The following is a 26,729-nucleotide window of genomic DNA, read 5'->3' as shown; positions in this document are numbered from 1 at the left end:
ATATGGTTTGTTATGAACAGCTAGGTGAGTGCCACGTTAGTATGAACTAGCACTCTCTAATATTTAAATGATTGAAATCAGGAAAACAAACTTCCATACAAATCCGTATGTTTTGTAGGAATCCCCAGATTATCCTGCAGGAGATTTTGCCCTGACAGAAATCTGGAAGGTTTCCTATGGGATGTTTTTGTGAGGGTCAACTTGGGAGAAATGGCAGCAACAACTTTTTCGGAGTGGAAATTTTATGATAGGAGTGGTTGAATGAGAGTGGACATGTGTGTATGCTTTAGATTCTTGGGCATGGACATGAAAGCATTTCATGAATTTGATCTTGCTAGGTCAAAGGCTAAAAACTTAAGCTGTTTGTCATTAAATGCAAGGTAGAAATGATGTCTGACAAAATGTTGCATAAGAAATGGGGGATGATCCAGAGGGTTTACCCAAGAGTCCTTTCAATTTTTGAAAATCTATATGAACATCTGCAAGTGGTAGACCAGAAAAGAATCAAACAAATTGAAAGCCGCAATTTTTTGTTCCGGGGGTGCATTCAACCTTTATGAAATTTTGAAATGAGTTGCTATGTGTGTTTGTACTTTTCTTTGTTTTGTTCTTACCAGTCTTACAAGACTTACCAGGGCAAACTTTCAAAACATAAGGGTTTGGTCAAGTCACTTAAAAACAGATATGACTGACTCGTAAAAATGATGTTGGGCTGGTCTCTCTGAATCACATTTCCTTACCATGTGGGTTCTTGCGAAAATCGATTTTTTATCGATACTTGATGATTTAAAAGTTTAGAAAATCCTACCCACTGAAGTTTTTACAATATAATATTTGAATCATATACTTAAGGTTTCTTATTCATAAATTTGCGCTTAAGCCATAATTTTGTTCTGTGTTTCATTTTAGCAACTTTCCAATGGTCAACATGAGTAAATTAGTCAAAGTGAAAGTGAAATATTACACTTCTTCAGTGTCACGTTTGCGTACTTCCCTTCGTTTTTTTCTTAGCGCAGTCTTTCCTCATTACTAGATGAATGCTGGAAAAGGCTGTATATCCATTTTGGACAGCAAATATGTATCTTTGCCTGTGACAATGATTCAGTATAGCTTCTCCACCAGCCTCCGACAGAAAGTAGTCTCTGTGATAATATATGTCCCTGATAACCAGAGTATATAATCCCTTGCTCCCACTTGCTTTATTTGCTGGACATACACCATTGTACAAATTACGTATGGCTGTGTTCTCAATTATGCTTTTCCAATCTGTTGAACTGATCCCTTACCAAAGAAGGTAGATATTTAGCCTTCAGTACGCATTTGGCATTGTCAAAAGGTTATGACAACAATGTGAAGAGAGAAACGTGTGTAGAACAGTGTAAAATGTATTTTAGGTAACTATTGTAAACTGTCCTCTTATGTCCTTGAAAAATAGACCATTTATAGGGTCTTATTGAATAGCATTGTATTAGAAACATCAGTGTATAATCTTTGGTAAGCTTATAACCATTTGTCTGGCAATATTTATGGAAATATTTTGGATGAACATGTGTGCACTTCTAGTGTTGTTATCAAAGAGCAATTATTTCTTATTGGCTGTGAATATCTTCCCATTCAATATTTTGGTGTTGCCTACAAGTTAGGGCCGACTCGCAGCGATTTCGAAGCTGTTATCCAATTGGTTGGCAGAATCTTACCGTTATAATGAAATAATACAAATAAACTCCCTAAGTTGCTGTGAATAGTGACAATCGACCAATCAGATATAACCTTGCAAACACACTGCGAGTCAGCCGACAAGTTACTCTTTTGTATTATGTCATAGTGTTTTAAAGTATTGACCTTTTCATCAAGTGAACAAAAAACAAACCTTAACATTGTCTCTTTGGTAAATGTCTGAGTATTCATTAATGTGTCGGTATAGATGAAGTGAGACGAGATAGCAATGGAACGATCAAAGTTGATGAAAGCAAAATATACAGCTGCAGGTAGCTGTGTTTGGGAGTTGAGATCAAACCTAAAACAAACATCTCAATCTCCAGACATTACATATTCATTTCACCACGCGTTCACCAGTTCACACAGCAGAATGGGGTAGTTAGGCCTTCAACAATAAAATGATCATTCCTTTTAATGTTACTCAGAAATTCACCATATTCTGTTGATCTACACACGGGAAGCCCCAATGATACAATGCCTGTTAATTTGAATAACGTTCTCTATATTTCTTTGCTTACCGCAAATCATTTACACAATGTATATGCTCATCAGTTTAGAGGGAACATATCTATGTACAATGATATGCAGGCATTTTTTTTCATTTAATTTGCCTCCTCGATTGTTGAATTTTGTTTCAGGTTGAATACTAAAGCAGTGAAGAGTCCACAAGAATTTCTTTCTTCATTAACTATTTCTTCATTAACTATTCAATGATTGTGAATTTTTATGGATATAGAGAACATCTTCATCATTAGTTATATTAGTTATGATGGCAAGGTTGTACTAAAAGTTAAAATTTTTGCAAAACAATTTAAGTTTGTTCTATGTTGCTGTTCTATATCTAATTTGTCATAAGTTAATGAGTATTTTCAGAAATGTGCATTGGTCTTTCTGTAAATCCATCAATACTAATGAGAACTAAGAGAAGACAAATTTTTTCACCATTCTTGGTAACAATTTTTGTCTTTCTATTTTGGTAGACATCAATTATAAGAAGATACACAGAAGGTAAGCAGAAGTTTGTTTATACCAGCTAAGGGACAGGTACTGTTCTTCTGTGGTTCATTGGGTTTTCATAAATTCTTAAAAGCCATTGCGATCTTTTCAGTTAATTTGTTGGTCTGTCAGTGACAATGTTGTATTTTGTCTTTCGATGAAGTACCATCAAATTTAATGATAACATTTTGATTGAAAAAGTTTCAAAATAGTCTCCTTGTTTGCTCATGCAATAGTGTTCCACGTAGCCCGGAGATTTATGAAAAAAAGTTGGGTGAAATTTGTCATAATAACTTCATTTGCATAATCACATGCATTTCAGCATTTGCCCGGTACATGTTGTAATTTGTCATCTTCACAGTCACTGTTCATACATTTGTAAGTGCAACTCAAGATAGTTCGCTGAAATCGAAGTGTATTTGCATCAATGTGATGTTATGTATAACGTGTAATAATTGTCCAACAAAAACCTGTCAAGAATTTACTATTGTGCTGTATGTGTTGACATTGCTGTAATATGTATTGTATGGTATAATTAATGATGTAATGTTTGATTGCAGGTTATTTCTCTCCTAATTACAAGCTAACGATAGGAGTAGACTTTGCACTGAAATCCATTGACTGGAATGAGACCACCAAAGTTAATTTACAACTCTGGTGAGTGGTCAAGTTGAACATTGTCTGCTCCTGAGAGGCAAACAAAGTGCTGTGTAAACCATAGGAGTCGAAATGTCAAGTTAATGAAGTGTCTTTCATACAAACTATCCTGTCTGCCAGTCAGACAGTCAGTGATCATGTTCAGAACTTTATTTTACTGAGTTTTGCCAGCAAGTTTACATCAAACTGCATAAGAAAAACTTTTTTGGTGACCTTTCACCATATTTTTGTCTTTTGAATCCAGCTTGCTGTGGTGATGATAGAATTTCCAAATATTTTGTTGTCAAAAGAAAAGGGAATAAGATTGAAGATCAGTGGGCACAAACATTGATGTACTCTAATCACTAGTAACCTAGGGAGTCGTAGAGCTCCTGGAAAAACCTATTTATTTTGTATTAAAACAAAACAAAACAAAACAATGACTTCAAAGCAGCTCTAAAAATCAAAGGGTTGTTGAGCCTTGAAATATGTTGATAGCCGCTCCAGTGTAGCAACTGCACCATAGTGAAACTGTAACTGTAAAATGAAATAGAGTTGATGGAGGGCTGTGGATGTCAAAAATCAAAATAACTCACTCCGTGATTTTCAGACGACCTTTGAAACTCTCATCAAACATCGCAACTGCTAGTGTTTTGGGCAGGGGGCCCGTATTGTGTTCAACAGCGCAGTTGTAACTTGACACAGGGAAAAATCACTTTAAGGGATGTTTGAAACTGAACCAAGTTTCACAAGGACTCACCATGATGCTTGGCTTTGATTAATGTTTAGATGTTAGATGAGACTTTGCTCAACATGCCATCAAAAGACTAGACAAATGTAAAAAGCAATAAGTGGAAGCTTTTTTTTAAAAAATGGCTTAATTTTTCTTTCCCTTTCTTTTCATTGTTACAGTTGTATAGAACACACCATTAATTCTCTTCTTCACATAACTTTTCCAAATGAAGTGATGCTCAGACCTTTGCAACAGGGAATTTGATCACACTGATGGTAAATTTATATAACATATTTGTTTTGTGATTTTGTTACAGGGATATCGCTGGCCATGAAAGGTTTGGTCACATGACAAGAGTATACTATAAATATGCGTAAGTAAATGCAATTTGTGCTGGTACACTTTGTGTTGTTTGCATGTCAAACTCATGTAAAAAATACAGGTTTCATTCTAACTTCTGATGTTTTTGTTACTTCATTTGTCTGGTAATTATTTACTTTTTATTTTCCTTTTTCACCTTTATGCAGCATTGCAGCAATCATAGTCTTCGATCTCTCAAGGTGAGTTATTTCCATAAACATGAGACACATAATTTTGATATCTGCTTTAGAGGGCAGCATGTAGCAAAAGTAACTCGTAGGAATGGCTTCGAAGGATAGCATAGAAAAAATGATTTTTCGAAACAGTATATTTCTCTCACAAGTTAAAGGCTCTTCCATCAATTGTTTAATAAGATAGCATTTTCATTCTAACAGCAAAATGAGCAAATCAGAAATGTTCCAATAATTTGACAATGTTATTTGAATGAGGTAGGAACTCTATATGTAGTGTAAAATAAACAGGTAAAACATGCTTGTTTTTGCATTGATTATGGTATATGCAATCCACCGTTTGTTATATTTTCAATGGATAACATATACAGCGATTGTCATGATGACTTCAATAATTTGAATAAATGTACAGTGGTATACCCTGAGCATTGAATAACCTATAGTGCCACAGGAGGGCAGTGTTCACACTCACTGTAGAAATTTAGGTGCAAGGCTATTAATAAAATTGCTTGCCGCCCTCTATAGTTAGTACCAGAAAAGCGCCTTACAATTTATACACCCATATAAAGAGGTGGGTATGGTGTGCCGTTAAAAATACATATTGTTTGGAATTAAATGATTTTGCTTGAGAATTGTGCATATTAATATTGAAACATTCAAACACCTGCAATGTTATGTGAATAAGACAAAATGTGACTTGTTTAAGAATCATACATTCTTGCCTCAATTTTATATTTTGAAGAGCCAGTAACTATAACTTGTGATATTTTAAAAATATTTGTGTTTTGTATGTCAATTGCAAGTTCTTATTCTACACCCCAAAGAATGTTGAAACACCCACTATTTAGCTTGTCAACAGAGTGTCTGTATGTGTAAAATGCATTGTTATTGTTTACATTAGAATTCTAATCCAGACCAGAATTGCTCGTCAACAATACCATTGCAATTTACATATGTACAAGCTTGGTTGACGAGCTCAACACTGTGTATCTTCGGGAAGTACAACAAGAAACTGTAGTTGGCATGAAAAAAAAATAGCGAAAAAAAATCATCAAAAGGTACACTACTGGTCCTGTAAGATAGGTGTCTGTTATTAAAACACTTTTTAAGTTGTTGCTACTGTGATATAAATGAATTTCCCATCAGAATTCGATTCTCTCTTTTGACCTTGTAGACATCTCCACTGTAATCTCAAATTATTGCTATCCCCAGTAAATCAACTGAACCCAATTTCATAAGATCAGAAATCAGAATTTTTGTAACAGATTCTTTTCGATTTGTAACAGATAACTCTCAGTGAAACTTTAATCCCATAGAAATATTGTTGGTAATGATTTTTGACAAATCTAACTAGACATAGGTTGGAATTTGCTTTCACTTTTAATACTGTCACTTTGATCTATGATGTCTTTCTTTCGCCTGATGAGAGTGAAAAAAAGACTTTGTGAAGCCTTGTTTCTCAAACATACATAAACTTTCTGTAGTAATTTGTGAATAATGTCCATTTAAATGTGGCAGATATGTGATATGGAAATTAATCAGCTGATATTAGAGCAAAGTCAATCGACTCTAAATAATAACACCCCTCCTCTTTTAGAGGGTTTCCATCTTAAATTTCCCTATAACTTCCTCTCTTACAATCAAATATTTTGGTGCAATTTTAGTGTCTATGAACAATTTAGAAACATAACATTTTCGTCCTTAATGTCAAATGCGCCTCCGACAAAATTTGTAACAATACAAAACAGTTTTGTTTGATTTATTGGAAGCGATATTAACTGGATCAAATGTTACGGAAATAATTTGGTATATTACAGCTCAGATGAAAGATTTTTAGGGCGTGAAAGGCAGCCATCTTGAGTCTTCATAAAATTCATATTTGTTTGAAAATTGACAGAAGACACTATGGTGCCAATCCCATGCTTGTAAATGTCAGATTTTGAAGCTACAACTTGCCTCGAGTAAGGCGCCATTCATCTCACAACATAACAGCCATGAATCTTGATTTCAAGCGGTAAAATGAAAGTTTTGGTATTGTTAATAATGTATCGCTTATCATGCCATGCCTCCGGTCCGTTCTGTGATGGAGGATTTTTCGGAGAAAATACATAGAAAATAGCCACAGGGAGAGATAAGTGTTGCTTTTGATGTTTTTTCCAAAGACCTTGTTTTCTAGGGTCTATGTTTTTTCAAAAGATAGAAACTGACTTGGATTTTTTATATTTCCCATTTATTAGGCCTGCGACGTTTGATTCGGTACTGAAGGTAGGTACAGCTACTCATGAGTTCATTAAAATAACGAAGAGAAAAAAAAAATCACCCAAAGACTTTAATCATATGTAGATGAAGAGACATTGTCAACAAAGTGTTTTGTGTGGAAACATCCCATCATGACCGGCAATGCTTGAAAGTATTTGCCTGTTTAGAAAAAGTATCGGTAATGTAGTATCCTATGCAAAACAATACAGCCATTTCGTCCGTACGGTCTGGTCCATGGACGTAAGGATATTTGCCCTGACAGAATCATATTGTAGTCTATTCTCATTTTCCTCATCAGAGAAAGGGAAATGTGTGAAGGAAAAAGCATTTAAAACCACAAAGTTAACAGTGTTCATGCTTGAAATAATGGAGATCCCATTTAAAGATATAAAACAAACAAATAAAAGTAGAAAGATACCTGAAAAGAAATTAGATTGAAGAGACGTCTGCTGTTTCCAATGCCATCAAATATACATTTTCTTGAATTAAACAGGTGAGTTGCAGATTTACAGTAGGGGTCATAGGTCAGGTTTACTTGGCCTTCCAATATGAAATATTAAAGTTTGATACAGAAAGTGTATATTGCGCTTGAACACTTGTCCCGGCAAAATTTCAATTGATCCGGTTTCATGGTTCACCGGTTTCATGGTTCACTTCTCTGTAACTGTCATGTATTTTGAAAGAGATTTTAGCTTTATCGGGTCAAAGGTGAGCAGGTGTTTCATATACAGGATATAAATTTAGAGAAGATGCACCCAAATGAATAGCAGGCTTTTAAAAAAGAAATGAAGTTTCCAAAGAGTCATGCTGTAAACATCCCACAACTTCCAGTTGAAATATGTCTGTTCATATGCCATTTAAATGATTTTAACAATTCATTATTTTGGGGCGTTCATTGTATGTTATTCTCAAATATCAGGTATCTCAAATTTTGAAATTTCAATCAACTTCAAATGCTTAAGTTCACATACATGTTCATGGTAATAAATACCACATATTACCATATCATTTCGACTTCCCACTAATTATAACTTCAACATTTTTCATTTCTGTGATGATAAAGGTTGAAAGATGGGGATGATGAGATTCCTTGAAGATAAATCTGAAAAAAATGTTAGTTTTGCCGATAGAGGCACACACATCATTAGAAATGCTATACTGTTATTTTATACCTCCATTGCATCGGTACATATCAATTCAAGTAATTGATCCCCAAAAATCAGATTCCACGCGTAAGGAATAAATTACAGCCAGAACACCAGAACATTTTTTTGTTGGTTTTCATAACAAAAAAAGTGCCTGTGTGGAATTTGAAGAGATTATGACTTGGAAAATAAAAGTAAGACAAATTTTATGACCATTGCATGACATTTGGATTCTGATTCTGTGTGTGTGATATAAATCTAGAAATGAAATATGGCAGGTCAGATGAGTTCCCCGGAAAATTACTGCAACGGGTATAAAATAAAAGTCCCTGCCTGGTTTGTTGTTTTTGGAGAGTCATTTCAAGAATCAACCCCAATTTGAAGGAAAGTCCTCATTATTCTGTGTACTCTACTACTTACAATCTTCCCCTTGCTGTCCCCGAAGCATTTTGCAGTTAATGTTCGCTTTTGCATTGAGTTACCTATCAGTACATTCACCAATGAATAATTGATGGCTACATTTGTCCTGATTATTTATCCTTTAATTCTACCATGCCTTCGGGGTTCACCGTTCTAATCTGCAGGGGCTCAGTAGAAAATATGTCGCCTCGCCTCCCCTAGGGGCAATCTTCAATCTTCTAAAATGCAGCCTTTCAGTTGCCAAGTACTGCGCCGGGAGGGGGAGAGAGAGAGAGGAGCTTGAGAACGATGTGATCCCCAGTTCTGAGTAATCTACATAAGCACTTGCCCCTCCCTCAGGGGCAAACATCAGTCTTAATTTTCAATCCCTGGCCATACACAAAATACGACAGGAGTACAGCCGTGGGCTCTGGTGGCTGTGTCCTTGTTGTGTGTCCCTCGCTAAATAAAATATTACTACAAGAAAGCAGCGCGTTCCAGAGATTGCATTAAAAGCACGCCCAGGGCGAGGTTTACTTCGGAGGAGTACACCATGCCCAGAGCGTCAATTAACATTTCATACTCTAGCATTCTGACCCAGAGGGGGTGATCACCGATCTCTCTCAGACATTCATCCTCCGAGTCGAATATTATATTCCTGGCAGAACGACTCGACGCTTCGCCCCGCAGAAATTTCAATGCTTGTTGCCATTTATCTAAATTGAGTATTGTCTCGCACTGGGGATAGCGATATTGCTGCCAAACTTTTCCAATTTGAATATCCAATCGTATTCACACTCTGCAGCTCTGCACGTGTCCTTCACACTTCAACACTTCACCCAGTTGCAGCAACATTGCGCAGGTTTCATCAGCCCTGTTCTTCAGCAAATTTTAGACAGTTTTTCCAGCTTTCAGTTGTTCACCGGCTTTGCCTTCATCTTCCTCGATTCATTTAAAATGGGAAATGATGACCTCATTTAGCCATAAACTAGTGAAAATGTGTGTAATATTACAAGTAATAAAAAATCACAGATAAAGAAAGCTGCAAACACATTTGTTATTGATCTCATAGTTTGTGCAGTTTCTACACTTATAGGTCATCGCTTTTGAAATTTCCCTGTGCAAGCCATTCCTTTCATATAATAGACACTTTTAAACTCTTCTTACATGTTGAAGTTCAAAAAGTTGGTATGAAACTGATTTAGCTTTGCATATTTCAATTTTATGGTGTTGACTGCAGTCCACAGAAATTTGTAACCACCCGTTTCAGTGCCAGCAGTGTCAGGCAACTCAAAAAAAAATGTGACTTCTCATCTTTAATTCATGATTCTGAAATGATAAGTGATTTTAACGAGCCATATCATTTCTGATGATGGACATCAATGATTGATGACTCTAGAAGTAATAAGTGATTTTAACGAGTTGCGTCGCTTACGATGATCATCTTTTTTAATGCTCTCCCAAGCTACTAGGTTTTGGATGCATTTCTTCCGTCACCGCTAAATTCCTATGAATCATACAGATATCTACTTTGTCACATTCCATGTGGTGTAATTTTTTCTCCCATATGCAATTTCACACTTTTGAAGCAAAAAATGTAAAATAAGCAGTGAGTGCTTCCAGAATATTTCGGGAATATTTCCTGTGAGGATCAGATGAGTGCTTATCCCACACCTGCAAAGAGTATAACCTTCAGGCTTGTCGGCATGCACACTTATCAAACTTCGACGGCATCTCAAATGCCGACAAGATTTTTCTAATTTCACTGAAAAATGCATGTAGAATACCATATTTTCTGGTAGGATTACATCTGTACCAGCTGTCCATTTTCGGATCATTTTTGAGATGAAATTTTAGATCCAACTTTGATGATGCAGACGACATGTGTAATACTTCCTTCGTGATTTGTCACCAGATCACAAGACTTTACAATCAGTCAGTCTCAATTTTCAGATCAAATCCCAGTAATTGAGATACCTCATTTTATTTTCTCAGTCTACAACTTCTCCTGTGTGATAGTTTAACCTTTTCAGGCGAATTAAATGAATATACGAGTTGGTCGGACATGTCACCAAAGCTACAGCTGGTCTTTCATTTCTACAGTATATGTGTACATAAGCTTCTTGAAAGGAAATGACAATGAAACATAAAACCCAGCAGCAGTGATAAACTGTAAGGTTTACCGCTGTCGCATTTATTTTAATCTCCCCCAAAATAGCTGATATCGATGCGAGTTGTGATAACTGTACACCGTCGTGCAGTGTACAATGAAAATTCATGAGCAAATCACTGAAATTTTCGCACTGATAAGAAGAGAATTAATCGGTCACATTTCTACTTAATGATTATTTGCATGACAGTAATTTTCTATCTGTGACAATTACATGCTCCAACAACTTCATCATTTTTTGTGTTTTTGTGACATTTTTGTGTTTTATTTAATTGTTTTTTTTCAATTTCATTTTTATCAACTGGAAGTTTTGCCTCTGTGTATGTGACAAGATGAGTACAGCTCGTTTTGGGTTACGGATATTGCAGCAGAAAAACAAATTTGACTCTGGCAAATAAAAATAATCAGACATGAGTTATTCTAGGCTGACATGTAGATGGTGATTTGAGATCAATACTCGATGCGTTTTTTGTAACATTGTCTCATTCTTGCTCTTTAACAGTGGTACAATGATGTCAACCAAAAAGTAATGCTGGCCAATGGTCAACCAGTACCAGTGATACTGTTAGCAAATAAGGTATGAGAAACAGTGCATTGCTTGGTAGTCAAAGTTTTATGGTGGTATTTCCATGACAATGTACTGAAAAACCAAGTATTATTAGGCACAATGTGAATATAAACAGAATGATATCTTTCCAAAATCCATTGGTAATATGGATCTCAGTCTAGTCAAGGTTACATTGAAAACATAAACTTTCTACAGGTTTTTCTTACACTTAGTTATTATCAGAAATAAACTTGCAGAGAATGCTTCAATAAGGTAGTAAATTCATTTTATCAATACATTCTTGTTTATTAGAAATACATTAATTTCACTGAAACTGATGCACACAGCACTTTTTTTTTGTAGCAGCATTTGCAATTTCAATCCTGAACAATGACCAAAGATATTATACTCTACCTTGATCAAAATTAATAAAATTCATGTGTCCACGAAAAAGTTGTGCCACAGAAGCAAAATGACACAGATTTTTTTAACTTATCAAAATCAAATGATGGGCAGGGAAGATGGTTAAAGTTCTTATTACAGCTCATCTGTATATATTGGAGTCTTGTTGCAGTCAAAGAAAGCTCTTGTCCTGTTCAATTCAGTCTCTAATTATATTGCCATTGTGATGTTTTTTTCCTTTTTCATTTTAATAAACTCACCATCAATTTTTCTCCAGTGTGATCTTGAAGATGTCGTGGTAGATAACGAATCTCTGAACTCATTCTGCAAGACGTACAAATTTATGGGCTGGTTTGCAACGTCAGCGAAGGAAGACAAGAATATAAGTGAGTATATGCAATTAGACCAGCTTTCCTCTGAGATTTAAAGGTTTTCGAGAGGGAGAGAAGAGGAAGAGAAAACAGGTACATAGGTATCATTCTCTCACAATCATCTATATATATCTATCTGTCTATCTATCTGTCTGTCTATCTATCTGTACACTGAAGACAGGCAAATATAGAATTGTATATATATATATATATATATATATATATATATATATATATATATATATATATATATATATATATATATATATATATATATATATATATATATATATATACAGTGTTCTCCCCAGAGCTATTATAGAGTGGTGGCTGCCACTCTATAATTTTTGGTAAACAATAGAAACTCATTACCATAACAATTACATTTATTGTTATGCAAATTAGCCGCCACTCTATCAGAAAATCCTGGGGAGATCACTGTATATATATATATATATATATATATATATATATATATATATATATATATATATATATATATATATATATATATATATATATATATATATATATATATATATAATTGTATGTATATAGTGTGTGTGTGTGTGTGTGTGTGTGTGTGTGTGTGTGTTTTATATGTATACAATTATGTGTGTGTATATATACACATGGATAGATTGACAAACTGTAAGAGCAGCAAAAACAGAAACTGATATCTATCTATTATGAGTGTGTATATTTTTGTATATGTTGTCTAAAATATAGATTGTAGATAGATATATAGACAGATAGATAGATAGGCTAGAGTGAAAGAAAGAGGGACTGATGCATTCTGAAGGATTCCAGCTTTATTGATCACAGATCATTAACCGCATTTCTATGATTCATCGCATTCAATTGTGAGCATGGTGTAAATGGCACAAAACCCGCTATAATTACAGGATAGGCAAAATAAATTATGGCCCCGGGATTTCAATAGTCTGCTTGTTTATAAGATAATACATCACGCCAGCCTGAGGGGGAGAACTTATGAACTGATGTCAGAAAAAGAAAAATAAGGAGGAAGAAGGGAAAAAATGATGGTCATGCCTTTAGGGTACGGAGACAGAGAGAAATGATAAGTTGGGCTTGTCAGTGATCAATCTTGATGTATCTGTGTAAGTTTCACATCAACTTTAATATATACATGTACTGCATATGTGGGTGTAGTTACTTGATCCTCACCGTGTCTATTTCTTTTTGTTTTTGAAACGTCATCTTTACGTTTAAATGAGAAATTACGATTTTCCTTGAAGTTAAAAGTTTGTGCAGAAATAAATAAAAATTTCTTTAATTGATTTGTGATGCGAGCTGGAAGACAGGGAAAAAATTGAATTGATGTCGAGAAATGGTAGCAGCCTTCTGGGTGGCTACTGATTAACAGCTATCGGGCGAATGAGTTAAACATGCAAGTTGTCAGCGGTGGCCAGCACCAAAATGTTTTATTGTCCCAGACTCTGCACTGGATATTTGTCAGTGTCTACGACACTGCAACCACAGGGCAGGGAATCATCATTACTCCAATTATGTTGAAAATCAAAACAGATGAGTTGGGGATTAGAGATGTGGTCGTGTGTTACGTGGGCGGCAATCCCAGCATTCATCTGTCAATGCAGAGATACCTTTCAATTCCACCGTCAGTGACTTTGGTCATGTCCTAAAAAAAATTATTCAAAATTGAAGTTCATGTATTTTTTCATGTTCTGGACATTTATATTCAACGGAATTAATTTTCTTGAGATGCTGTTTGTATGATCTTTTCCTTCTCATGCTAATGAGTTTCATCCGAAACATAAATTTGAATAATGAGTGTCCCTTGCATTCACAGACGAGGCCATGGTGTTTCTAGTGCAAAACATACTCCATCTCACCACGGAAGACAGACGACAAGACGATTGCATCATGCTGCCATCACAGGTGTACCCAGATGAACCAGATGATTTGGAGGAAAATAAAAAGGACACTTGCTGTTTAACTTCGTAGAGTTTCCTTTTATCGGGCTTCTTACATTCATGTATTTTTTTATACATTTACATTATTTAAAATACAACAACTCACTTCTGACTAAAAAAAGAAGATGCTTTAAACCCAACATGATGTCTCAGCTGGGAACAGTCTTTCCCTGAAGCTGTGTAAATGGTTTGATGGTTTTAAGTTTAGGATATTCAGGGTAACGTGGAGTGAATCTGTGAAGGCTTTGTGTTAAGTGTGGCTATAACCCTCATGTGAATAGATAGATCAGCGGGGTAGTAAACATTTCTAGCACACTCTTGTCTTCTTCTTTAACCCTTTCACTGACAAAGTTTGGTCCAAACCCATTGTTATCAATGGTGACTGTGGACCTGTTTACAAGAATTTGGGGGTGAGCAGGTTAAAGGTAAAATTTTGAGGACGTTATCCACATTTTCAAAGTACTCGTGTTATCCAGAACTTTTGTATTTTTTTTTTTTGGCACTTTCTCAAATTCCACTGTATTTTAATATTCAACCCAAATTGTCATTAGGGCTGTATTGATCTCATGACCAGAACCATGATGTTGAGGGACCATAGCAGAACATCGGTGACATTACCCATTGACAGGTATAACATATACAGATATACACAGACTAACCGGTTATTGGGGGAAGGGGGTTGATTGCTCGACCAAAAGTGGATTATCAGGGGTTTTGAACTTGGCGGTCAAGTGATAATCACACTTCCATGTTTTTTTTTGTTATTTTGTGGTTTTTTTGACCAAAAGTTGATTATCAGGGGTTTTGAACTTGAAAATACGATAGGAACACTTATTTCCATATTTGGAAGTTATTGCTGTTGCTATTGGTTGGTTGCCTATCAATAGAGGATTCAGATGTTGTTGATTCATCGATAAGCAATAATTGCACCACTGTCATAGTATTGTCACACCCATGGAGTGTTGTTCAAAGTTTCCATATTCGTCTTAAAATAAGGGGGACATACTCTCTAAAATACTGTTCATGTTAAGCAGGGTTAATATGATTCAACTATTCTATATTCTTGTCCAGGATTCTTTTAAAAAGTCATACATCTTACGACATTTGTCTTTGTGTTGTTATTTCAGAGAAAATGCACAGCTTGAAATTAAACACAGAATGCTAAATGTACTTTCAACACAAATTGTCAGTTGCTTTGGTTACTTGATGAATATTCTCTTATTCACACTCACAAATGAGATATCTTGAACTTCCTATTGGTTGAATTTCCATGTATCGTTTCAAGCAGTACTTTCACAATATACTGGGATTATGAAAGTAAATATATATATGAGACAGTTCTATTTTCTACAGTTAGTTAATTAGTCCCTCAAAGATTTTGAGTTATTGTTTTAAGTTTTGCCTCAAAGTTTGTAAGATATCACTGACCTTTAACTTTTAACCTTTAACACTGTGAAGATGGATTATTCCAGTAGCAGGTAATCTCACATATGCCTTGAAATGATGGCGATTTTTGTTACAGCTTCCGTATAAACTACAGATTTATGTGATCCTATTCAGAAATTTTCAGATTTGAGAAAGAGTCGCATAAGAAATGTTCAATGCTACATTTAATGTGTTCATGTTCTCTACTGTACATGACTTTAATATTAAAGGCAAATTTCCTTTAATTGTGTTAGAGGACCTTATGATTTCAGAGTTTCAATGAAATAAAATATAACAGGGAAGGAACACATACTGGTATATCTCACCATGACTTCGCCGAATATTTTAATCCAAAAACAGTTTCACAACCAATTTTATAAGCTTTTCTGTAACTAGAGGCTGACTTTACGGAATGTGAGAAACCATTTTTTAGCAAGGTTGACATATTGATCAACCACATTAAAATGAACATTGAGGTCAAGGTACAGATTCTCTGCTTGCCTCTTGGCCCTTTTCATCTCAAAGGAAAATGGTAGACTTTTCATTCTGGGGGACTAATATATTCCCAAAGACAGATCAGAATCCTAGGGGTGAAGATCTTGTATATCTGAATGACTTTAGGAAGAGCTAAATTTTGGGTGAAAAAGATTTGTTTGACAGTGGCACTGTTTGGCTTTATATTGCATACTGTTCTAGGTTAATGTCTGCATGCCATTAGCACATCCCGTAGCTCATCCTTAACCCTTTCACCACCATGGTTTGTCCCAAATCCATTGTTTTCTATGATAAAGTTGGACCTGTATACAGGGAACTAGGAGTGAAAGGGTTAAAACATACTTTAAAAATCTCACAGGAATGTGATGAATATGATAGGACATTTCTGCTAGTTTGGGGCTTTTTCTGATACAAAACTTGGGAAAACTTGAATTACATTAAAATGTTATGAAATACAGACATTGAAATTCTTGGGTAAATGTAGTGACGTGCTGTAAGAGATTGAGGACTCGGTAGAATTATTGTTTTATTAAAAAGAATGAAATGGCAAATGAGTTTTTGTAGACTCTGATCATAAAAGTGTTCTGAAGCTAATACTGGTGTGCTGTTGCATTTGATTACTGTAATTTAACATTGCAATATTCATATCTCACAAACTTCATCATTTATAATATTAACATGTGATTATGGCTTTTTGTAATTTTTGGCCAGTATAATTGTTTGTAAATTTTCATTGATGAAACTTCAATATCTGATAGCACTGGTATATATACCTACAATATAAAATATTCAAAGCATGCAGGATTTTTATCAAAACAAACATTTTATCTGTAAATTTAGGATTGTGACTCGGATTGTAAAAGTAAAACAAGACTTGTGATAGTTGCAATGTTCAAGCTGTTTTCTTTTTTTGTAATTTCTAAATTATTAAAAATGATTGTACAGAGCTTAGATTGATAATGAATACTGGTATTTTTATATGACCAATGAGAACAAATTTCACTGTCCTTACAAAGCTGGTGGGTTTTTTTAACGGCTTAATTTTTGAAAGTACTGTACATTAGTTTCCAAACGTAATGCTTTTTTATTTTTGCAGAATTTGTACTTAATGATGTACCTAATTGTTAGTAAGGTGACATAAGTTTTCTTGTGTCTCTACACACACACACACACACACACACACACACACACACACACACACACACACATATACACTCATACATACATACATACATACATACAGCTCGGCTATTGAACCACTCAAGCCTGACCACTCTTATTCAAGGGTGGGGATTTAGCTGTGTAGTTTTGACTGATGTCTTTGTCCTTAGCCAGGTGACTGGGTGCTGTACATTATGGGTTTGCATCCGACTGATTATCTGCACAGACGCACACAAACACACACAGACACACGCAGACACACAAAATACATATATAACATGAGATATTATATTGTAGTGATAGACTGTATAGATACTGATGAAGGATCTCTTTCCACTTTTGACTCTTCTCCCTTCAAGCAAGAGGGTACTGTAAATTGTACTGTTTTTGGAATGCTACATATACATGATACATTCAATCAAACTTGTGCTTTTCCAACAGTTGTTTATCCATCATGTGCAATTTTATGAATAAACCAAAACTGGAATATTTTAGAAATCTTAACTGTTGTGCTGTCACTTATTTTCCCAATCTCGTAGGTGGAGCATAATTTAATAAAGAAAAAACTGACAGTGTTGTTTCACAAAATTTATTGTAACACAGTGAAGTCAGACACTTTATGCATATACTTCATCAGCTCTATGAGTGGAAACTGTTCATTCAGAACATGCTGCTTTAGGTTAAGTATTTCTACGACAATTAGTGTTTAAATACCTTGCTATATTGAAAGAGCCAAATGTAATGATATTCCACCGTCATTAGGTTCATGCTGAAGATATGAATATTAAAGGTATACAGTCACCTGTAATCTAAATATGCCCATATATGGTCAAAGGGGCGTTCCTTGGTATTAAAAATGCCCATGTGATGGCTGTTTTTGAAAGAGCGGCCACCCGCTTATTAGTAAAAATGTGTGATTGGTTAGATTTTCTCTTTCCATGGTAACTGTGGCAAAATTGGAACAAGAACAAGACCTTTAATGTGGACTGCCTGCCAAAGAGTGACCAAAATCATTCTGCTGAGGAATCAGCACAGTTCTCGTGCGCAATTTTGAAGTTTTTCTCCATTATACTAGATTGCAATTTATTCTCTAGTTTTCAGAATGAGCTCACTTATACCAGAGATTAATGTTTAATACTATACACTTACTAAACTACACAAATCTTGAAATACAACATTAAACATATTGATTAGGTTTGAAATAAGAGAAAATTAATTCAATGCAGGTCACATGGCACGAGATTTCCTTAGCAATGCCGGCCGAAATTGGAAAGAAGCCAGTTCATGTAACACTGCCCAAGGGTTTTTCCTCATTACCATGTAACCTCAGAATTTGGAAACAGAGAAGACCTCGGTGTCAGAAATGGCAAACTTTGCCTGGAGCTAGACTTCTAATGAGACCCCTATAAACCATATTATTTATGTTTGGACTAGCAACGTTTGAACAATGAGACATGCCCTGCAGGTTGTAATAGACGTATAAAATGGGCAGAGATTCATTTTAGGAGAAATTACTAAAAATAACAGATGAAAACTCGGTAAGAAAGGCCTGCAGGGTAGCCATATCTATTACCGAACGCAACATATGAATACTTTTCGGAGTGATCTTTGGATTTCACTAAATTGAAAGCAGTATAGCTTCAAATCACGGCTTAGTTTCGCCCACAGCAACTTTTTCTCTCTGCAGGGTCCAAAAATTCCTACCAAGCCTAATGAGTATAAATAGCATCAAATGTTGCACCTTCCACTGTTATAAAAAGTAACTCACTGGTTGACCTTTGCCCTTTCAACCTACTACTCCTTTTTCGCAATAACCAAAATTTTTCATTTGGCTAGGGGATGATGAATAACATGCTTACAGAAAAATGTTGTCTTAATCTGACATTCGATATTTTGAATATACTAATCATCAGCTACAGCTACCCTTGACAAAGTCTCACTTCTACTCAAACGATTGCTATTGCTTTGAATTTCAGAAAAAATTTTGACCCCAGGGCATTTCCATAACCACAGTTTCCATGAAAGAGAGGCTCAGTGTTGCTATGGAAACCAAATGAGGCCAATGCCGCATTGCCTTGCAGAGTATCTGCGTCACACCATTGCTTATTCAGTTGGATTGTAAACAGCTGTTGGCTCTTCATTAAACTTTTTCTTTTTTATGGATTTAGGACTTAATACCATCATACCATGTTGTTTAATTACGATGCTGATGACTCTCTACAGGTGCCCTAACGTCAAAATTAGCTTACGGCATGCATCGCACAGGATCTTGGTTGTTGTCCATTATGGTGAAGTCGCTACTCAGAAACAAAATTATATAAATATGTTCACTTGGTTGTTACAGTGAGAAAAGGTTGAAAAAAGAATTGACGCTCTGAAAAATGTGTTGCTGTATTAAAAGCTAGCATGATTGCATCATGAATTATTGAACACAACGAAATGTGATCAAATGAGGCAGCTCAAAACACAAAATCATGATTGTTACGGAACCTTCACTACCGGTCAAATGACAGCATGCATGTGCGCTAGTACATTTGAGCCATATAACGAACGGTACTGCCCTTCTTGAAGTGTAGGCAGCAATATAGATGACAAGAAGATAGAGAGTAGGAGTGCAGGATATGAACTTGGTCAGACAAAAGTCATGAAGATCATTATTTGCAAGTGAAACGATGGCATCATTTTGAGCAGCAATGCTGACCTTCACGCTATGTACAGACAAACAAAATACAATTTAAGACAGGACTCACAATTGAACATAGTTATGTTTTATTGCATATTTAGTTCCACATTGTGCTGAGACATATTGATGCCCAGTGAATTACACCAACCAAAGAGGATACAACATTACATATCCTTGTAGAGTCTTGATTCGTACCAGAGGGTATATAATGCAATTAAATGGGACAGTATTTAATTACTGATAGTGGGTGATCTTTTCATCTTTCTTTTAAAATTACTAGGTAAGACGTAGCCAGACTCTTTCTCTCATTCTACGGACTTTTGCCTGTGTGTGGAGAAAAAGCAGCTTTTGTTTTAAGGTTTTAAAATTCAATTTCCTACTTTTTTGTCAGCAAAGGACAAATTTTACACATTAATAGCAATAAGGGATACTGAGTTGGTATGCACTGAAACACAGGGACCGGCAACTTATGATAACATCAGGGTATTGTTCATAATAATACTTCCTTGGCATTAGCATCAAAAGACAAGGCAGTAAAGAAAACCAGTGATAGAAACCAATACAAACAGCAGCGTCTCTTCATCAATTACAGTATTCGCATCAAAACCCAAACTGAACCCCAAGTATGTCCATGTTTTGTTCATTGTCATTGGTTATCTTCCAGCCAGGCCCTTTTGTGATGCTAAAATATGTTCATTCTGTTGCACTTGATACTCCTGGAATCTCTGTGATATCCTCTGTGTCATCTTCAGGTACTTGTCCATGCAGTTCTGAGCACAGCTGTCCTGTTGAGACAAGAAAGAGACATTGATGATCGTGTTACAATGGCCAGGAGGCAGGTAATTTCTGGAGCAATGTTGTATAGAGCTGATCCCTAATATTCTGAACACTGACACATGCCATGCATGGGATTTGATGATTATAGCCAATCAAAAGACTGACTAGCATCTGAATCAGATGGTCCAGATTTAAAATAAGTTTGTTGATAACTAATGCACACGACAGTTTTTTTCTGAGATGGTGCTAGTTTTTTGAAAGAGAACATATGTGACTTTTAATTAAGTTCTGATCATCTCATATGGGACACCAACTCTTACACTGGCAGTTACACTTGCAGGATTTTTTAAATAAGTGAATGCTGTGAATTTTATTCTGATCATTAAAAGTTTGTAAATACCTCCTTATTGGATAATGCAGACAAAGATTCCCCTGTGAAACATTGTAAATTTTATGTTGCACATGAAAAGAAGAGATTAATGTCCAATCAGAGGTGCCTTCTCTGACTACAGCTCCAACGCTAGGTTTAAAATTTATGTGAAATTGATGAAATACTTTATTCATTTTAAAAGGTAGATTGCTTGGTAGGAAGCTTACAGGTGCAAAAATCTCAGATCAAAGTGGAAATCCATGGTTACTAAAAATATACAGGATTACTGAAATTCATATATACCAAGGAGATTTTGAGGGATGGGTCATCCCTATGTTTTTCAGCAATATATTTATATGTTAATATATATTAATAATTAATATATGTTAATTACCAAACAAAAGAATAATTTTGACAAATATGAAATATGCAAATTTTGTATTGTTATGTAAATTAGACGTTCATCTGGTTTTGAAGGCTATTGAATACACTGAGTCATCTCCTTACACTGTGATCTTCATGAACTTTCCTCTGATAATGTAAACAAATTATTGTTCATATGATGAAGGACACCGGATTCACAGATTTGCAATTCCTTACCTCACTGTCTGTCACTTTCCTTGTTGTCAAATCGTTGACACAGTCTGTGAAACACATCTCTGAAAGACGGTTGTAGGATAAGAGGAACTCCCGAAACTGAAATATAATTATATTCATTTAAGTCAAGATCAAAAAAACGAAATGGAAAGGTTACAACACTACGTTGAGAAACATGACAGCTTTTGTAAGCTATGAAATGTAGTGAAACCTGTACATAAAAAGAAAGCTCTGATTGGTGAACTCACAGAATGGGAATTCAACAGGCACAGTGTTGGGATTGTAACACCTATTTGGTGCTCTAAATATCAAGTTTTTTGAGAAACAGATACAAGTTTTAACCAAATGACATCCAAGGGCATTCAAAAGATGAATACTTGGCTAAATGAAGTTAAAATCAAGATTTCACTTGAAAATGTTTATGTCTAAGTTTGAAAGTGTCTGAAATGCAGGTCTATTATAATGAACTTTTGGAGACAATAAGAATTATGTCAAAAAATACTTAAGAGTAAATGCTACACAGTAATGGCATACATGCAATGACTAACAAACCTGTTTGACTTCTGCTTGTTGTTGTTGCTGGGGTGTTAGCTTCATTGCCATCTTTGAATTCAATGAGTTTCAACTGATTAAATCTGTTGAACAATTAAACTAACATTACAAAACAACATATCATACACTTTCCTGTCTTCACATATTACAGTACAGAAATTCAAATTCAATTCACTTAGGCAGGTTATCTAATCTAAAACCACTGACAAAGAAAACCATGTCTCTGGGGCCGATTCTAAATTTTGATATACTCTGTTATACAAAGAACTTCAACTGAATGTTTATCATCTCTTGAGAACATTACATTTTATTTCTAGTGTTAGGCAATCACACTAAATTTGTCTCAAAACTTTTTTCCCCAATATGGATGAAGATTCCTGATAAAGAAATGAATAGTAAAAGTCCTCATGAAATTCTATTGTACAATTGATGTCTGTACATTTTAAACATCATGAGGAGCTGGGCATTCTTTCTGAAACTATATGGAAAAACATAGCATCAATGACACTTGGCTCATATTTTGTTCGATGTGGCAGGCCAGAGTGAGCATACTTTGATAAGTTTACCCCTGGGAACATGCACACCAAGTTTCAAAGCAATCGGACGAGCAATTTCAGAAAAAATGATTTTTTGAGCAAAAATTGGAAAAATTTCCCCAAAAATACAAATATTATAATTTCACCACAATTTGAAGACACTCAATTAAGGTTGCCTCTGGGTACATGCATACCAAGTTTCAAAGCAATCAGAATAGTTAATTCAGACAAAAATGACTTTTTGACCAAAAAAGCAAAAAATTGCCTCAAACATACAAACAGGAAAATCTCACCGCAATTTTAACAAATCCAACAGAAGACAACCCTAGGATTAAGAGCATCAAGTGTCAAAGCAATCCAACAAGAACTTTGAAAGAAAAGGATTTTTTGACCAAAAATGGGAAAAATTGCCCCAAAAATACAGATATAAATATTTCACCATATTTTGAACAAATCTTAGAGAGGCCAGCCCTAAGATCATGCATACCAAGTTTCAAGGCAATGGGAAAAGCGCTTTCAGAGAAGATTTTTTGATCAAATATGGGAAAAATTGCCCAAAAACACAACTATCAAAATTTCACCAAAATTTGCACAAATCTAACTAAAGTCACCATAAAGAACCTGCATACTAAGCTTCAGGCAAATTTGGTGTGTGGTTACAGAGTTTTAGCAATTTGCAGGATTTTCCCTTTTTTACCTTATTTGCATATTTTTGACACTGACATGTTCATTTGAACAAATTCACATCTCCACCCCTGGGTGCACCTGTACACCAAATACTAAGATGGTAGTAGGTGCTGTGGTTTTGGAGTTTTTGATGTGGATAGACATCAATCTGTACATACTAACAGACATACAGAAGTTGCTGACCTACCATAAGCTCTCTTTGGTATGTATACATATACCAAATGTGAGCTTAAAAGTTACATTGCATATGACACAGCTTTATCACAATGATATCAAATATTGGCACTTTTGCTTGTTGGAAAAGTCTACTGTGGTCTCCAGAATGGGTTTTCTTAAGGTGACAGTGCCCATAACACAGTGTATTTTGTGCAAGCAAGATTACTTTTTTGCAAAGATTTATTCAATTTTTATTAATTTGTTAACCAAAGATTAAAATACTAGTTTCATAGAGATGTTAAATTTAATAAAGTAGAACTAGAATCAAGTTTTTCACCTAATTTTTATCATTAATACCAACATTGATTTTTTTACCAATAAAAATATGTACCCATTTATCGTTCAAGTAAACTGTTGCTACCATACTAAACCTTAGATTCTCTGCTTTGTGAAAATATATAGTTTGAGGGGGTTCTCATGTCACCACTGTGGTGGGGGCCGTATAAAGCCGGGAACGAACACAGCATCATCGTATGCAGGGCTACAGCTTGGGCCTGTATAGTTAATTAGCTCTGCATGGCAGGGCTGTGTGTTACCGGCGTTACACGGCCTCCCACCACAGAGGCCGTGTAACGCCGGTAACACACAGCCCTGCCATGCAGAGCTAAGTTATAATATGTATTGTACGTCTTGGGTCGCGGTGCCGAAACGACTTGGGGCCTGAAATCGAGAGGCCGAAACGTCTTGGGCCGAAACGACTTGGTGCCGAAACGTCTAGAAACCGTATTGTAGCCCTTCAAACATACATGCTCCGATCGAGCGCCTCTGCTCTGGGTTGACTCGTCATTTTGAATATGTATATTACGTATGGATCAAATATACGGTGCCTACCTGATCAGCCACAGTATTCAAACAAATTTCATGCCCTTTAATGTTAGCTTGGACGTATGAACCGATGCACTATTACTTTCCTGGTCCGTGTACCTCGTGTGACCTTCGCTTCATGCGGACGAAATAAATAACTAACAAACAGATATTTCCTAGTGTCAAAATGTTAAACTTGTTCTAATTGGCCAAATGATTGGATATGATCATTCAGACCAATCAGACAACGTGTTTCTTTAACATTGCATAATTTTAATAGGCTCGGGATTCAAAATGGCGACTAGGTAACCAATGTGTTTGTTGATTCCAAAGAAATACACAATTCATCGTAAACTTTTCGCATTGAAATCATTGACGAAGGCATAACAACTAGAACTAGACTCGGTGAAGTCCTCTGACTCACACATGGTGCCGCGGTATCCGCTACAGGGTCTGCATACAGTGAAAGTAATTCCGAACATGGTTTCGATGGAGTACTTACTACGGCAGCTGCAGGTGTAGACATGTTTACGACGGATAGACACGTTCATCCAGTAACTGAAAACATGGACGAAATGCACACAAATTCGAATCCTCCCGCGGAAAATGTTGAACCTATGGCCGAAAAGGTTGGTATTAAGTTGGGATCACCCCATGGCCAGTCACCAAACGTACCTGGATTGAACTTAAGCAGCAACACTTCCGGCAGCTCAAGTGCAAGTGACATACTCATCCGATCCACACAAATTGAACCACCGAGTCAACTTGTACAGAAACTGTCACAACTCGGCGTTTCCTCAGCTAGCATATCAAGCATCTCTAGCGCGAATAGTTCCACTAATGGCTCAAAGAAGGTCAAGTTGAAGGCAAAACACCTCAGGGAAATAAAATCTCCCTTTGGAGAAGACGGCGAAAGTGGTGCGACTCCTCCACCACATGTACCTCCGCCATTGATTCCTGTGGAGAGGACCAGAAAACACATGAAAAAGCCAGGTAAATTGTCTTTTATGTGTTCATATATCGACTACTCCAGATGAAATACACACGATACAGTATAAATGATAAGTGAATGTGATTTTCAAAATTCCTACTTAAAAAATGGGTCTCTTAATAGGAATCTGGTTATTTCGAATCATATGAAAGATGAGCCCCTTATTGTTTTAAAGAATAGATACATCACATCATGAAGTGTATGATGTGTCATCACTTCCTGAATAGATTCAAACTCTTCTATGCCCACATGTAGTAACTGTAACAAACCTTTAACTTGTGCATTTGGATGATATATGCATGGATGTAAAATATCTATTTCCATGACATATGCAACCTTGACGTTACCAATGATAATATGATCTCGTCCAAACCAACTGACTGTCCAAATATTATTGCAGCTATTCTTGACGTTCACAAGAGGATAATCAATGATACATTAAAAAAAATACATAAAATTCTAGTAAGACTGGCTGTCAAATACTTGAGGCACGTGTCTTTGTACAGAATAACACCATCTAGTCTGCCGTAATCTGTACTTGTATGCAAAGACATTTCACAATTGCGTATGATTATGTGATTGATCACAGTCACATGTATTTCCATATCTGTTAAATAGGAGCAAAGGAAATGTCTATTCTTGCAGTATGTTTGCTGACATAATGAAAAGACAGACTGCAACAATATCAATAAATTACCAGTATATTTTTACCACAAATTCACAAGTGTGTGCTCTTTAATAGCATTTTCATTAATCAATTAATTGTATATCCAGACAACCCAACCATGCCATCTTTGCTGTAATGAATTCAGTTTACCATCATAATTTTTAGGTGCTTTTTTTTCTTTTTTTGCACACAAGATAGTTCAGTCAACAAATGAAGTTTGTCTTGCTAAATGACATTTCTCCCCTGTTTACAGGTAGTCCAGGGTCAAATGTCAAACAAAGACCTAATATAAGTAGCATGAAGAAATATTTTCAAACATGAAGTGTAGGGTATTTTTTTGCAAATTCAATGAATCAGTTCTCTTAGGTTACAGCTACAGCAAATACCAAGTATAAGTTATTATTTTTCATTATATAGATGTAAACTTTTATATTGAAAAATACATTTTAAACGAGAAGCACTTATCTAACAATGATTATTGTACTCAGGCCACTACACTGCTACCAATTTGCCAGCCAATGGTCCTGTCAAAGCAGTGACTCTATGATAAATTTTTAATTTCATTTTACTGTTGAAGAATAACCTCATTCAATCATAGACATTCTGAGTGTCAGTGGTTTCTTTTTTTGGAGAACTAAAACACTAGATGATAAGTATGGTTCTATAATTCTTCTTCACGGTTACATCACACAGTAACACTTAATGGTATTGCACAATATCAATTATGAATATATCTGTATTCAATGAATATCAGAAGTTCGAATCAAACTGTTATCTTGTTCTTCGTAGCATCATATTGTGTAAGCAGTGTTGGTTGAACATCTAATCTGAATTGTTCATTCAAAACTTATTTATTCAATATGGTCATAATTGTCAGTTTCTGAA

The 26,729-nt window shown here is 35.5% G+C and overlaps 3 protein-coding genes across 6 annotated transcripts in view; 2 read left to right on the top strand and 1 right to left on the bottom strand.

Moving 5' to 3' along the window:
* On the top strand, positions 1-17,468 carry LOC139149821 (ras-related protein Rab-32B-like). The gene is made up of 9 exons (XM_070721815.1): positions 1-24; positions 2,700-2,727; positions 3,276-3,372; positions 4,401-4,457; positions 4,612-4,644; positions 6,873-6,900; positions 11,111-11,185; positions 11,835-11,943; positions 13,760-17,468. The coding sequence occupies exons 4-9, from the start codon at positions 4,432-4,434 to the stop codon at positions 13,912-13,914; spliced, it is 426 nt and encodes a 141-aa protein (XP_070577916.1). The 5' UTR covers positions 1-24; positions 2,700-2,727; positions 3,276-3,372; positions 4,401-4,431; the 3' UTR covers positions 13,915-17,468.
* Positions 17,469-19,710: 2,242 nt separating this feature from the next.
* LOC139149820 (mitochondrial import inner membrane translocase subunit Tim9-like) lies at positions 19,711-24,345 on the bottom strand. The gene is made up of 4 exons (XM_070721813.1): positions 24,214-24,345; positions 21,944-22,026; positions 21,395-21,490; positions 19,711-20,432 (listed from the first exon to the last, which is right to left on the bottom strand). Exons 2-4 carry the CDS (start codon positions 21,992-21,994, stop codon positions 20,301-20,303), a joined length of 279 nt encoding a protein of 92 aa, XP_070577914.1. The 5' UTR covers positions 21,995-22,026; positions 24,214-24,345; the 3' UTR covers positions 19,711-20,300.
* A 121-nt stretch (positions 24,346-24,466) lies between these two features.
* Positions 24,467-26,729, top strand: part of LOC139149818 (protein TALPID3-like) — a 98,792-nt gene continuing 96,529 nt past the window's right edge. The window contains exon 1 of one of the 4 annotated variants that reach the window (XM_070721812.1): positions 24,467-25,179. In XM_070721812.1, coding sequence (XP_070577913.1) covers positions 24,711-25,179 — 469 coding nt within the window. In that variant the 5' untranslated portion in view covers positions 24,467-24,710. The remainder of the gene's footprint in view (positions 25,180-26,729) is intronic. The other 3 variants (XM_070721811.1, XM_070721810.1, XM_070721809.1) reach the window with 3 other exon arrangements.

This window comes from Ptychodera flava, chromosome 14 (genome assembly GCF_041260155.1).
Source record: "Ptychodera flava strain L36383 chromosome 14, AS_Pfla_20210202, whole genome shotgun sequence".
In the NCBI taxonomy this organism is placed as follows: Eukaryota; Metazoa; Hemichordata; class Enteropneusta; family Ptychoderidae; genus Ptychodera; species Ptychodera flava.
Note: the sequence above shows the minus strand (reverse complement) of the source record. Positions and strands in the feature narration are given on the sequence as shown.

What these genes read in the sequence shown, in the direction of transcription:
- LOC139149820 (XM_070721813.1), bottom strand. Translation starts at nt 21,994, where the DNA reads ATGGCAATGAAGCTAACACCCCAGCAACAACAACAAGCAGAAGTCAAA. An exon ending in AACAAGCAGAAGTCAAACAG is followed by an intron (nt 21,491 to 21,943) that starts GTTTGTTAGTCA and finishes ATTATATTTCAG; the next exon opens with TTTCGGGAGTTCCTCTTATC. An exon ending in GGAAAGTGACAGACAGTGAG is followed by an intron (nt 20,433 to 21,394) that starts GTAAGGAATTGC and finishes TTGTCTCAACAG; the next exon opens with GACAGCTGTGCTCAGAACTG.
- LOC139149821 (XM_070721815.1), top strand. Translation starts at nt 4,432, where the DNA reads ATGACAAGAGTATACTATAAATATGC. An exon ending in ATAGTCTTCGATCTCTCAAG is followed by an intron (nt 4,645 to 6,872) that starts GTGAGTTATTTC and finishes CCCATTTATTAG; the next exon opens with GCCTGCGACGTTTGATTCGG. An exon ending in GAAGGAAGACAAGAATATAA is followed by an intron (nt 11,944 to 13,759) that starts GTGAGTATATGC and finishes TTGCATTCACAG; the next exon opens with ACGAGGCCATGGTGTTTCTA.